The sequence below is a fragment of the Olea europaea genome, unplaced genomic scaffold, assembly GCF_002742605.1.
Source record: "Olea europaea var. sylvestris unplaced genomic scaffold, O_europaea_v1 scaffold806, whole genome shotgun sequence".
Taxonomy (NCBI): Eukaryota; Viridiplantae; Streptophyta; class Magnoliopsida; order Lamiales; family Oleaceae; genus Olea; species Olea europaea.
This window is the reverse complement of record NW_019266496.1, coordinates 157,133-170,431: the sequence shown is the minus strand read 5'-3', so window position 1 is coordinate 170,431 and position 13,299 is coordinate 157,133. Positions and strand designations below refer to the sequence as shown.

General features: G+C 33.4%; 2 protein-coding genes across 5 annotated transcripts; both read left to right on the top strand.

Annotated features, from left to right (window-relative positions):
• Window positions 1-2,024: 2,024 nt before the first annotated feature.
• On the top strand, window positions 2,025-7,793 carry LOC111391551 (ATPase GET3-like). The gene is made up of 7 exons (XM_023016785.1): window positions 2,025-2,533; window positions 3,355-3,479; window positions 4,956-5,106; window positions 6,184-6,294; window positions 6,759-6,897; window positions 6,979-7,094; window positions 7,303-7,793. Exons 1-7 carry the CDS (start codon window positions 2,273-2,275, stop codon window positions 7,477-7,479), a joined length of 1,080 nt encoding a protein of 359 aa, XP_022872553.1. The 5' UTR covers window positions 2,025-2,272; the 3' UTR covers window positions 7,480-7,793.
• Window positions 7,794-8,467: 674 nt separating this feature from the next.
• Window positions 8,468-13,004, top strand: LOC111391552 (peroxisome biogenesis protein 16). Of its 4 annotated transcripts, none has more exons than XM_023016786.1 (9): window positions 8,468-8,564; window positions 8,667-8,866; window positions 10,046-10,103; window positions 10,980-11,199; window positions 11,305-11,609; window positions 11,706-11,968; window positions 12,378-12,445; window positions 12,555-12,616; window positions 12,700-13,004. In XM_023016786.1, exons 2-9 carry the CDS (start codon window positions 8,798-8,800, stop codon window positions 12,759-12,761), a joined length of 1,107 nt encoding a protein of 368 aa, XP_022872554.1. In that variant the 5' UTR covers window positions 8,468-8,564; window positions 8,667-8,797; the 3' UTR covers window positions 12,762-13,004. The 4 variants fall into 4 exon arrangements, with proteins under 4 accessions (XP_022872554.1, XP_022872558.1, XP_022872557.1 ...); XM_023016790.1 differs by having other exon boundaries at window positions 10,046-10,119; XM_023016789.1 differs by having other exon boundaries at window positions 8,470-8,564; window positions 8,781-8,866; window positions 12,700-12,767.
• Window positions 13,005-13,299: the final 295 nt, after the last annotated feature.

Here is a 13,299-nt window from a genome sequence, read left to right as displayed (position 1 = left end):
GGAAGGTTTGCAGAAATCAGGTCATAGTTTACAGTTTTTTTCAAGTAATAATGGATTTATATAAGATGAGGAATTGATTGACATCGATGAACATACAAGTAAAAAGGTGATTCATATTTCTCTTTCATCGTATTTCATTCTAAATTTTAGCAAAGTCGTTATTATCTCTCAATACTCATCTGTGTTACCATTTGTGCATACGAACAAATGGGATTGTGGTCGGATTGACATTGTTTCTCTATCTTCTTTGATTGTGATCAATATAGAGAAATATGGGTAATGATACGACATATGTTTTGACCTATAAGACATGACTAGTGAAATGACATACTAGACTTTGCTGTATAATCCTTTGTATGATGTGATATATTTGTCTTCGTAGCTTTTTTTCCTTGAAAATTGAGACAAATACATACAATGTGGATCGACTTTGGTGTATGTCTCGTCCTTAAGAGCAATTCAAATGTGATCAATGCTATGTGACTACGAAGACATGAAATGTGACTTCTGTTTTTTTCCTTATCCATTGAGATGTGAAAATTGTGATTGAATATCAAATGCAAATTAAGTGGATTACTGTAGGTCGAAAATTTTTAAAGAGTGTGTGATTCAGAAAAGTGAATGGAGGAATAAATTCAAAGTGTGTGATTCAGAAAAGTAAATGGAGGAATAAATTCTAAACAAAAACAATGATTTTTCTCTGTCCATGAAAAGTTAAAAAAAGGTAAGGTAATAAGGTTACAATCTTGCTATGTACACTTTTTTTGGCATTATGTTTGACATTGTGTCTCTTGTCGCGATACAAATATTTTCCCACTCATTTATTTTTGAATGGACTATGCTACACTAACCTATGGCTTGACAGAAGCCATGACAGAACAATGGGGGAAATTATTTTTTTATTTGTGTGGGACCCACAGCATGTGAGACAATGTCATCCCTTCTGTCATATTTTTTCGGGCATTTCAGCATTTTCCTTTTTGAATTTGCGAGCAATGTTAAACTCCATGAACAACATGGAGTGTACAAGGAGTGCTGCATGCCAAAACTGTGATGTGAACATAATTAATCTTGCCCAATTAAAATTTCTTGTTCTTTCTTTTTGTTTGTTTGTTTATAGAGATACTTTACGCTTATGTCTAAATAAATAACATAAAACAAATAAAATTATAATAAAAACAAAGCTCACTCAATACAATTACATTTTATGGACCGTACTTTATTTCCTTAAAATAAAAATAAAACACGTCTAACAAAATTCTAGATATTGTCTATTTTTATATGTATCAAATTAGCTTGACGTAGTGCTATTCAACTTGCATTGAAGAAGAATTTTTCTAAACATATCTTATTTATATTTATACGGCATAATTTTTAAGTATTCAAGTAATTCAATAGTTGCATTGGAGATGTTTTCAGCGTCTCATAGTGAACCCCAACGTTCCAATGGATTTTGTTTAAATTTTTATTTATTTCTTTAAGTAAAGATATGAGTAAACATGTTCTTATAAAAAATTGTGTTTAATTAAAGATAATGATAAAATGGTCCAATAGGACTCAAAAGTGCTACAAAAAGAAAGGACTTAGCTATGATTTTTGATATTTTGGTTGATATTTGCATTATTATCAAGTGTCAATTGGATGAAAAAACTGCTTGTAATTTAAATTGTTTAATATAATAATGTCATGTGATAAAGTGTAAACTAAAGTATACATGTAACAAGGTTCAGAGCCAAAATAACAGGCTGATCCTACTCTATACGTTTTTAATAGGTTGGAACCTAAAACTGTAATTTTCTCATTTTAATCATAATACTAAAGTATTTTAATATTCATAATAATTATTAAGGGCGCGTTTGTATCTCATTTTTATAAGAATTTGAATGAAAAATATAGTCGTTACAGTTCTACACAAGAGATAGAAATTCAAATTTGGTGACTTGATGTGATGGTTAACAATCATATTTTTTATTTTAATGGGAAAAGAAATGGACCAAACAGGGCTAAGAAAAAGGAAAAATAAATTGAGGAAACGCAAGGAAGCAGCAAGCCTGATTACAGGAGTCAACCAGAACTCAAATCGGACCTATTTCAGTCCGAATCTTCCAGCAGAAACAGGGATAAAAGAAGGAAAACCTTATCCGCCCTCGACATGTTTGTATAAATACTCCAGAGAAAACCCAAACAAGAAATAAAAACACGTAAAAGACCTTTCTCGAATTCATTGAGCAGTGTTCTGTATTGCTATTTGTTATTATCAATTCTTGTTGTGATGGATTCGAACCAGGAATTGCCTGAAGGGACAGTGCAGAACGTGCTTGATCAGGACACACTCAAATGGGTTTTCGTAGGTGGCAAGGGCGGCGTGGGCAAGACGACGTGCAGCTCCATTCTTGCAATTTTACTCGCGCGGGTGCGACCCTCTGTGCTTATCATCTCCACTGACCCTGCTCACAATCTTAGCGATGCGTTTCAGCAGAGGTTCACCAAGACTCCTACACTTGTCAATGGCTTTTCCAACTTGTACGCCATGGTATGGATACGAATCTTCTCTCTTTAACGTAGTTTTGCTTTCTTGAAATTTTTTTCTTTCGTTGCAATTGTGGATTTCTAGAGTTGTTTGGATTAACTTTGGACCGTTTGAAAGATGGGATATTTGTGAAAAATGAAGTTTTGGGTATTTGATGAATATATAGTTGTGGACAATTCTAAAGTTTTCTCTTTGCTCTTTTTAGGCCTCTATTTTTGGATTCTTCAAATAATTTTTTTTTCTTCTGGTTTTGTATTACTTTGACATTCGAAGCGTTGGTGATGGATGGCTTATGGAAAAATAAAATTTATTTGATGTATGTACAGTATGAAGGATTCATGTGAAGGGTATTTAAATGTGTGTATAATGCAGAATCCTTTACAACAATTGCTTGTATCAAGGTTCCCCTTTTAGCTTTTATTTTTATGCGTTAGTCATGGTCATATATAATGTAGATTTAGTTAATGAGATTGTCGATATAATACTATTCAAGTACAAATATATATAAATTAAAGAACCCAGTGGCGTCAGATTTATAAGGATAGGCATCTTGGATTTTTGTAAGGGTATAGAATAATTAGAATTAAAGAACGTGCTTTTGTTGCAGTAAGAAGAAATATGAGGTGAAGGCTAAATAGATGACCGCAGTGGAACTTTTTGACAGTTATTGGTTAGGTTTTAGCTTAAAATAAAGTTGTATTTGTATTAGCATATTAGGCACATATGGTAGTGTAATAATTGATATTGGGGTAATTGTGTGGATTATCAAATTTCTTGTATCTTGCGATTTTTATCTATTGCACATTTGCAATTCTGCCGTACAGGAAGTTGATCCTAATGTGGAGAATGAAGACACGTTGGGTTCAGATAATATGGATGGTTTTCTATCCGACTTAGCAAATGCTATTCCTGGAATTGATGAAGCTATGAGTTTTGCAGAAATGCTGAAGTAAGTTTTTTATGTTTCATTACTGCTTTGAGATGACATATAGTCTATTTTAGCAATGTATGAATGCTTTGCCACCCTCCCTTTTTAACTCTAGGGGCCAAGGTCAGAAAACCTGTTCAATTGAACAACTTTAGTTTATTATGGATGACATTTCATCTAAAGAAAATTATATGTGTCTAGCAAGAAACTTTACTTTCAAGAATGTAGTTTGAGTAATAGTATATAAGCAATTTTTTTGATTGGTTTCTTAAAACTTAGTGTTGATCCAAACACTACTTAGCTAACGCTATCAAAGAAGTATTAAGATCCCTTGTGATCTATATCCATTGTTTTCCACCTTGATTCTCACAAGGACATTAGGAGAAAATCAATAAACTGTCTGGTTATGTTAAATGGAGAAAAGCATCAGGCCTTTGCCCATCAACAAAATAATATACAAAAAATTCGAAGGACTGTTCTAGGATCTTTTGTGTGGACAAAAATTTTGCCGTTAAGAGAAATCTCCACTACTTGAGTGTGATTGAGATAAGAATATTGAGATTGGTTTGCAGGATAAGAAGTATTGAGCAAGGAATGAGCACGTTCATCAATTTGTTGAAGGGGCACTAATTGACAAGAAAAGCATGGGGACTGATTGAAATTGTTTTGGCCAATCTACTGCAGGCTGCCACATATATTGGTTAAAATGGTGATTGGTCAAGTACCAATTGCAAACTTAAAGAGGTCGACTTGAAATCCCATAAAATGAGATAAATGGAAAGGATTGAAACTTCCTCTCTCTAAAAAATAAATAAATAAAATAAAGAAACCTTTTTTACTTTATCTTTGGACATGGCTTTTGAAAGAGTTGAGTGGAGAAAGACGATGTGTGTAGTTATACAGGATATGACTGAGTTAAATTTTTGGGAATGCAAATAATGGTAGCCCTCTCCACACAAGCTGCTGACTTTAAGGACACCTGCACAAAATATGCCTAAAAATCTTAGTTCGATGGGATTTCATACCTTACCGTGACAATATCTCTGTATTTCTATGGCACGTAAAACTTTGCTTTCACGTCCAAAGCATTTTGGCTCTCTTCAGTCAACCTCACTCTTCTTGAACACTGATAAATTCTTTCACACACCTAGTCAATTTTTTTTTTTTTTTCCACATTTAGCCCATGTTTCGCTAATGTTTATAAACTTGTTTGGCTATGTTTATAAACTGTTTATAATCATTTAAATAACTTTCTACCAACACATTTTTGTGGGACCCACAAACTACCCACTTATCCACCGCTCGTTTCCATCTATGTATAATTTAAACCCAAACATGCTTTTATTTAGGTTCAGTTGTTTTAACTCAAAGTGTATATGATCCCGTGATCTGTTAGAAAGAAATGAAACTATTTTAAATGACTGATTGTGTAATATATATGCTCTATACATTTTGTTTACAGAAATTATCCTTTATTTTTTAATTTTTTTTTTCCAGGCTAGTGCAAACAATGGATTATTCTGTGATAGTATTTGATACAGCTCCAACTGGACATACTCTCCGGCTGTTACAATTCCCTTCAACATTAGAGAAGGGGCTTCACAAAATGATGAGTTTGAAAAGTAAATTCGGTGGCTTGTTGAGTCAGGTATGTTTTCCATTACTTTCTTACTTACTTTTGTTTTATTTTACTGTTTTATTTATTTATTATGGAGGGAGTGTGAGGCGTATTTAAGATGTAAAGCAGGATATGCGTAAAACTCGTCATTCAAAAGTTAAAATGGCTATATCTGGCCTCCTGTTGCAGGCTTGTTGCTCTTTTTGCTGAAGATAGGTGATGTCTACATTGTTATTGTCTAGGACACGTAGTTAGCTTTATATTACTACATCATTTTCAATTGGTTATAACATGATAAAAAAGTTCTCTGTAGTAACAGCATCTTGCAAATTTTGAAACAGATTGATGATTTTCTATGTTTGTTTTTTCCACCTGACTCGTTGATTTATTTTTTTATGCATATGTATTCTCTTATTTCTTGTTGTATGTGTATATTATGTTTCTAATTACCTGTGTTCTCTACAATAAGTGTTGATTTATATGAGTGTCAGGTTGCTAAAACTAAGTGAATTATACTGTAACAACAGGTTCTTGTTGCTGTTCAATGTTGTTTATTTGAAACAATTGTAAATTTAATTATTTTATATACTTCACCACAGGTTGATGTACAAAAGATTGTGAAAATGATTTGATCTCCTGATCTGACCAAATCAGTTGTTAGCTGTAATTTTCATTGCTTACAAGATCTTGATGATTTTCTCTCCTCTCTCTCTCCCACTGTTATTAGTTTCTTTTGTTCTTTCTGTGAGAGAAAAGATAGGCGTTTAAACCTTTTGCCAATAACTACTATTTGGAATTGCTGCGTCCTTTTTTCTTGAGATTAGAAAATGAGCATTCCGTTGATAGTGTAACTGAGAACCTGCTATTTGTAATTAGTTTGTGTTTTTTCTTTCTTCAGTTCAGATTTAGTTTGTAGTCAGTTGTTACTTTCACATTTTTCTGAACATTTCCCCAGTGAGCTCGTGGCTTGTTCAGTAAGCATATTAATTATAGATGGTTGCAATGATAAGTTGATTTTGATGTAATGATGTAATATTTGCTCATGTATGTCTACCGGGTTTGTTTTGATAATGTAAATAAATATGTTATTGTATATGTTGGTGGCAGATGACTCGTCTACTCGGTGGTGGTGATGAATTTGCTGAGGACGCAATGTTCGGAAAGCTTGAAGGCATGAAAGATGTGATTGAACAAGTGAACAAGCAGTTTAAGGATCCAGTGAGATATTTCCCTTCTTGTTAGAATACACAATCCATATTAATACTTCTGTTAGTTAAAGAGCTGTCTAAACACACTCAAGACGCCCATAAACACTTAAGTACTGAAGTAGTTCTGTGCCAAGGTTTGCTGTGGGGCATGCTGAGAGATGTAATGGTACTTGTAAACTCAGTAAATAGTTGAAAACCTGACGAAGCGTAAGAGTTGAAGAAATACACAAGATCGACAAATCATTAATTCTTCCAAACACCGATTTGGATTGGAAAAAATACTCTCAGTCTCAGAGTTTATATTATTCAATTAAAACATAATAGACAATGGCCGAACACAAGATAAAAAATTGTCGATTCTTTCAAATGGCGATTTGGATCAAATATTGGGAACATAAATTGTACTGAAATTGACATGTGTACAGCATACCTGTGAAATTTTCTTGATCCATCAATGTTTCTAATTTTGGGCAGGATTTGACTACGTTCGTCTGTGTTTGCATTCCAGAATTCCTCTCTCTATATGAAACTGAAAGACTTGTTCAGGAACTGACCAAATTTGAGATAGATACACACAATATCATTATTAATCAAGTAATTTTTGATGAAGAAGGTATGCTTATATTTTGTTCATATTGGCGCTTCTCTTTTACCATTTAATATCTTTACGGAAACTAAAATGTTATTCTTTCAGCTGTTGAATCAAAGTTGCTCAAAGCTAGAATGTGCATGCAACAAAAATACTTGGACCAATTCTACATGCTGTATGATGATTTTCACATAACTAAGTTGCCGTTGCTGCCTCAAGAGGTATAAGGATTCTTTTAAGAGCGTATTCGGTAATCATTACTCGATAGGACAAGACAGTATAAAGACAAGATTTTAACTTCTTTTTCTTCTTTATTGCTATCTTTTGTTATCAAATTCTCGATACCAAACATTCTAAATCCCTGATTTTTCAGTCCTGCTTGATTTCTCATATTTGTTAATACCCTGATGAACTGCTGGCGTCTGATAGGTTTGTGGGGTCGAAGCCTTGAAAGCATTTTCACACAATTTCTTATCGCCATATCAACCATCTTTTGTTCGAGGAACTGTAGAGGAGCTGGAGCAGAGAGTATTGATACTTAAAGAAGAGCTGAAGAACGCTGAAGCTGAACTAGGAAGACTGGGAAAGGGAAAACAAAAGATTTGATTCAGGAAAATTGAAATGGAAATTGGACTCTTGGGAGTTCCATCGTTGGACTTTCTCGGCCACTTTTCCTTTCCGAATAGTGCAACGGTATAATAGCACATTTCACTCCCATTAGAGTATTTGTTGCCAGGGAATGAATAATTGTTTCGTTATTTCCCCTCTGAGAGGGAGTTTTATCATTAAAAAGTGTCTTTTATCGTAACTATTTCCATATACTTTTCTTGACGATTAAAAGAACTATATGTATGTGTATATATATTGAGCTGTAAATTTAAATATCAAAAAATCAAAGAAAAGTCTCAACAATTGAGTTATGGAATTTAGGTAATTAACTAGTTGTTGGTATTTGACAATGGAAAAATGGCCAAATTACTCATTTTTGTATTAAAATTTATAGTTATATTTTCTTTTAGAAGTTAAGATTGTAATTTATCAGTTTAGTTTATGGAAAAAATAAATTTTTTTTTTTTAATGGTCAGATTTGATTTCAAACCTCTTCGAAATTTTGAAATTTAAACCAAGTTGATTTAGAACGTTTTAACTTTTTTTCAAATTGTTTCGCTAATAGTAAAAGGTCTATGTGAAATCATACTGATGGTTTCAAAAAAGCGTTTTGGTTTGATTTTTCGGTCGATTGGTTTTTGCCAAGAGCCTTAGATTGTCGGGAAAAATGTATCTAGGGTTCCCAAACTTAATTAATTATTAATTTTGATAGTCTAAAATTTAACTTTCACCAAATAGGGGTTTAGGACTCGCTTGGTCTCCATTTTTTCAACTGAAAATCAGTGGAATATAATTTTTTTTTTGTTTGCAGAAATGAATGGTTGAAAAAGAATAAGTTTTTTTGATTTACGTGTAATATTATTTTACTGAAAATAGAAAAAAGAAAAATAAATTTTAATTTAATGGGGCTAAGTAACCTCTTTATTTTTTCCTAATTATATTTTATAAATAATAGCTTCGTTATATTCACTTAGGTAAATTTACGATGAGAATTTTTTTAAAGTCAGTCAGATACACACCTTATCCCAACTTCTTCCACCAATAATCCGTTGATCAATTGAAGAAATTCCTGCAAAAAATTTGTAAGTACACGTCATCGATACACACACAAGCAAAACAAATAAAATTCCCCAAAATTCACAATTTTCCCTGTTTTCTCATTCGGGTTTCATTCAAAATTGCAGAATGATTTCCGCCAATATGGAAAAAGTTTTGCGCTGTGCTCGTGGCTTATAAAGTTTTAGGGTTCAAAATTTTTTACGCCCAGGAGAACTCAAGATTCATTTTTTGCAGTGTAGATTCAATTTTTCATTCCATGGAGGCTTACAAAAGATGGGTTTGGAGGAATAGGGACTACGTGCACTCGCTTGAATCTCTAGCTAACGTAAGCCTGTTGAACTAGTAACATTTTTATCAATTATACCTTACTTGTAATAGTATTGTTCGTCAATTGGTTTTTGTTTATTCGAGTTAGAAATTGTTTAATTTAGGTGATAAGCTGTTTTGCCTTTGAATTATGCTTCTAAAATAGAGGAAATGGGGATGAAGCAGTGTTAATAGGAGGGATTTTAAAGCACCTATGCTTCTAAGCTAATATCTTGCAATCTGACGAATTATCAGCAGTTAATAAGGAATTTGAGCTCATAATTGCCGCCTTTTTAATTTATTAAAATTTGAAAACACTTTAGTTGTCTTCTCATGTGCATATGGATATATGAGTTCTACTTTATAAATTCTGTGGTGTGAACTATTCATTAGCTGCTAATATTTATGGGGCAATACAGACTGGATATGGCCCCATTCTCAGTTGAGGTCAAACTGCCCCCGTCTCTTCCATTTCTGTCTAAGACTAAATAAGTACATATGGGAGGTGCTTGGAAATGGAATAATATGCTTTTAATGAATGACATGTATTTTTGATTTACAAGTCGTAACCTCATAACATCATAAGTTGCATAATGCTTGCACGCTTCCATCGACCCCTGTCCCTGGGTACAAGGTTTCTCACTCGTGTTGGATCATAACTCTCTTGCAAATTTCATAACAAGGTTGATCTAATTTCTGTTGCCTTTCTTGTTTTTTGTATAGTTATGGATATCAGTTTAACTCACTTTGTTGCTTAATGATTTAATGAGACTTTGGAGCGCAGAAGCCTGATAGTGTTTCATAAGAAGTTGCCATGAATTTTACCAAAGTCAATCCACCGTCGGACCTTTTCTTAATATACATTTCGCTATGTCATAAACAAACCTCACTTGCAAGAATATGCATAAAGATATACTCCCTATTCTTCCACATTTTATTATTTGTACCCTCTTTCATATTTATTCGAGATTCAAAGCATGGCAGCTAAAAATGTAAAGTTGGGCATCTCGTCCCTTTGATAATCTTTAATTTTTATTTTATTTTATTTATTATTTGCATTCTTTAATATAACCGAGGTGTTATATTCTACTGGCATTTTTTGATGCCTTTTACGTGGAAATGTTTGAGTACGTTGATATTAACCTGCATGGGATTTCAGAACTTCACCCATATCTTATTATTGAAAATATACTTGCAGGGATTGACATGGCTTCTCCCAGAACGATTTTCTGAATCAGAAATTGGACCAGAAGCAGGTTTTGTGATGTTTTGGTAACACTGACTTCTTCTTACTTAGAATCATGCGCTAAACTCATGTTCTTTGGCTCAATGTAGGATGGATTTCGCGAAACATTTTATTATTATTATTATTTTTTTTTTTTTTTTTTTTTTTTTTTTTTTTTTTTTTTTTTTTTTTTTTTTTTTTTGGGTGTCATTATTTTCTTTCATTTATGGAAAAATCATGATATTTTAAATTAACTAGATTGACTTCATTAGGAACGAAATATTTTTACCAATATAGAGAACTTTTGTAGTGCATGCATGGAGATTATCCAATATGACTGTGGGCTCCTGTTTTCATGTGGTTCAGTGTTGCATGTTAAAAAAGTTCTATATCTTAAGTTTCTGCATTTAAATTAGGTTTATTTCTATTCTTCCAAACCCCACCCACCCTTCCCCCTTAAATTCCTTATGCTATGTAAGTTCTGCCATATTTTCTAGAAATCTAACATTCTTCATACATTGTACTGTATTCTACTCCAGTTATGAATTATATTTTTTGTTTCCAAATCAATGCTCTCTCTCTCTCTCTCTCTCTCTCTATATATATATATATATATATATATAATGTATGTATGTATGTATACATGTGTGCGTGTGTGTACGTACGTACGTACGTATGTATATATTTCTACAGTAACATCAAATTTGGGTATAATCATTCATTTCTAACATTTCATAATAACCATTTCCCCGGACACCTTCTCTGGGCCTTCTCCCAGGCACGTGAGTGACTCTTGGTCACCTTGTCAAGTTTCGTGAATCTCTTATTCTTTCTCTGCAATTTTTTTTCATTAGTTTATTTTAAGTGTTGATATATTCTATTCTATGCACTGTATATGTTTCTGCAGTAACATCAGTTTTGGGTATAATCACTTCTGTCAATGATCATATAATCGAGACAACACCAACCCAGATGCACATGGGTCATGTTCCCCAGCCTTCCTCCTTCCCGTTGTCATTGTTTATAACTTTGTTGAAAGACTTGGAAACTCTGGTTGAAGTTGCAGCACAGCAATTCTATGGTGATGAAAAGAAATGGAATTTTATTGCTATAACAGAAGCTACCAAGTAAGGAACTTGCTTTATTAGAGTAGGTTCTTCTTGCAGCACCATCAGTTGTTATATCGCCAGTATTTGTTATCAATAATAAGATTTTGTTTCAATCGATTTCAGGGTATTACTTAGGTTAGCATTGTTTAGGAAGAGTGGATATAAAATGCTCTTGCATGGTGGGGAGAATACAAATGACGTGCAGGATTCAGATGCATTAGATTCACAGCATAGAAATGGGCTCTCTCCAAAGCCTGGAGAACATCCTGTTCCTGGTAATATAAAGAATTATCATGCACATAATCCATTGAATCTGGAAGGGAGGGCATTATTTGCATTAAATAGGTTCGGTGAAAGTGCAAGGACAGTTTCTGAGCCAACATGGTTATATAGAGTTCAGCATCAGCAGGCAATAATGGAGCCTCCAAGTAAATTTCTTTTTTTCGTTTTGTCAGTGCTTTGGAGAGACGTGATTTAATCAGTTAGAGACTGTTTTGTTGAAATATATCTTCATTTCCTTACAGCAATAGTGGCCAAGAAACCTAGCCTTTCCTCTTTCTTGTCTGAGAAGGGCGTTCCTGGGGGCTTATTTTTAATAGGAGAGATGATGTTTATCTTAAGACCACTCATTTATGTATTACTAATAAAAAAGTATGGGACTCGGTCATGGTTTCCTTGGATTACTTCATTGACTGTGGACCTTATCTCCAATGGCGTTATTTCATACATCACAATTTTGAGGCAAAATAGCAAGGAGTTTTGTCTATCCAACATCGAGAAGCACGAGGTTAGAATCTTAATGTTTGAACTGTATATATTTTGTGTCAACCATAATCTCTATCTATGCCCAAAAGTGTCCTTAATCGTTATGCCATGTTGAGAACTAGATTCTACTTTTGTTTTGTTAAAATGTTACATCTGTTTCCTTTTTCTTCATTCCTTCAGTTGGAGAGGTTTCTGAATAGGGAAGTGTTACATGTACATAATTGTTTACATAATAGTGTATATAATTAGCATTGGATTCAATGACTCAAATCTCACACTTTCACATTAACATCCGAATGATTGCCACATCACATTATGGACAACATTATGTGCAATAATTATGTACATGTAGACTTTTCCTTCTGAATATTACACTGTAAGAATTTGATGATAATTTGATCTTATACTGAAATGGATTGGGTATGGTGCAGTTAAAAAGGCGAAAGCTCTTGTGGGCACTTTACCTTATGAGAGATCCATTTTTTTCCAAGTATACCAGGTAATATAGTGTTTCTCATGGTACAATTTACATCATTTCATCTTTTCACTTCCTCTATTATTTCTGATATGGAAAGAGATCAGAGTGCTAAGCTCATTAAGATTTTTAGGTTGAGACTCGATGGTACTCAAAAGCTACTGGAACCGGTTCCCATTGTCGGGCTTCTTGCTGGTATATGCTGTGTTCTATATGACTATGCAACAGACAGACAATCTTTTCTTCTTTGAACTTTAAAGGTTTCTTCTTTTGCGCAGAGAAACTCGTTGAACTTATTATTGGAGCCCAGACGCGTTACACCTACATGTCCGGTTCATGAGATGGAATTTTCTCAAGTTCTACTCAATTCTATTGGTGAATTCGGCCGCAGCATTATACTCTGAAAGCAGTACTTGCACGGGATAATGCTACTTGTAGTGACTTACCTATGTTCTTTTAATTAACTCTCTTTGACTAATTTCTAGAACAGCATAATACCCCCAGTGCTCTCCCGAATCTATCTGGGTTTATTTTGATTAATCATGATATCTCAATTTATATAACGTGTTGAATCTTGAGTTCAGTTCGAGTCTGGAAGGCATCCAAACACTTCATTTTGATGGATTTATCTCTACCACACGACCGAGTATTTCACAAGATTACAGAATATATGGTATAACTATTGAGGGAGAAGAATAAAAGAAAAAATAAATTGAAGTTCATTTTCTTATAAATCTAATATGAGAATTATTAAGCCGAGGGTTGAAAGTAATTTTCAAATGAACAAGAGCTTCTCTTACCCCTAGATAGAATAGAACAATTTTACTCGACCCATGGTATATTTTCTCGAGAAAAATAGAGATTCGAATGGATAGGCA

Excerpts from the sequence above, each read along its gene's own strand:
- LOC111391551 (XM_023016785.1), top strand. The coding sequence starts at position 2,273 with ATGGATTCGAACCAGGAATTGCCTGAAGGGACAGTGCAGAACGTGCTT. Across the intron at positions 3,480-4,955 it reads AGTTTTGCAGAAATGCTGAA|GCTAGTGCAAACAATGGATT; the intron begins GTAAGTTTTTTA and ends TTTTTTTTCCAG. Across the intron at positions 6,898-6,978 it reads AGTAATTTTTGATGAAGAAG|CTGTTGAATCAAAGTTGCTC; the intron begins GTATGCTTATAT and ends TTATTCTTTCAG.
- LOC111391552 (XM_023016786.1), top strand. The coding sequence starts at position 8,798 with ATGGAGGCTTACAAAAGATGGGTTTGGAGGAATAGGGACTACGTGCAC. Across the intron at positions 11,969-12,377 it reads CCAACATCGAGAAGCACGAG|TTAAAAAGGCGAAAGCTCTT; the intron begins GTTAGAATCTTA and ends GGTATGGTGCAG. Across the intron at positions 12,446-12,554 it reads TTTTTTTCCAAGTATACCAG|GTTGAGACTCGATGGTACTC; the intron begins GTAATATAGTGT and ends TAAGATTTTTAG.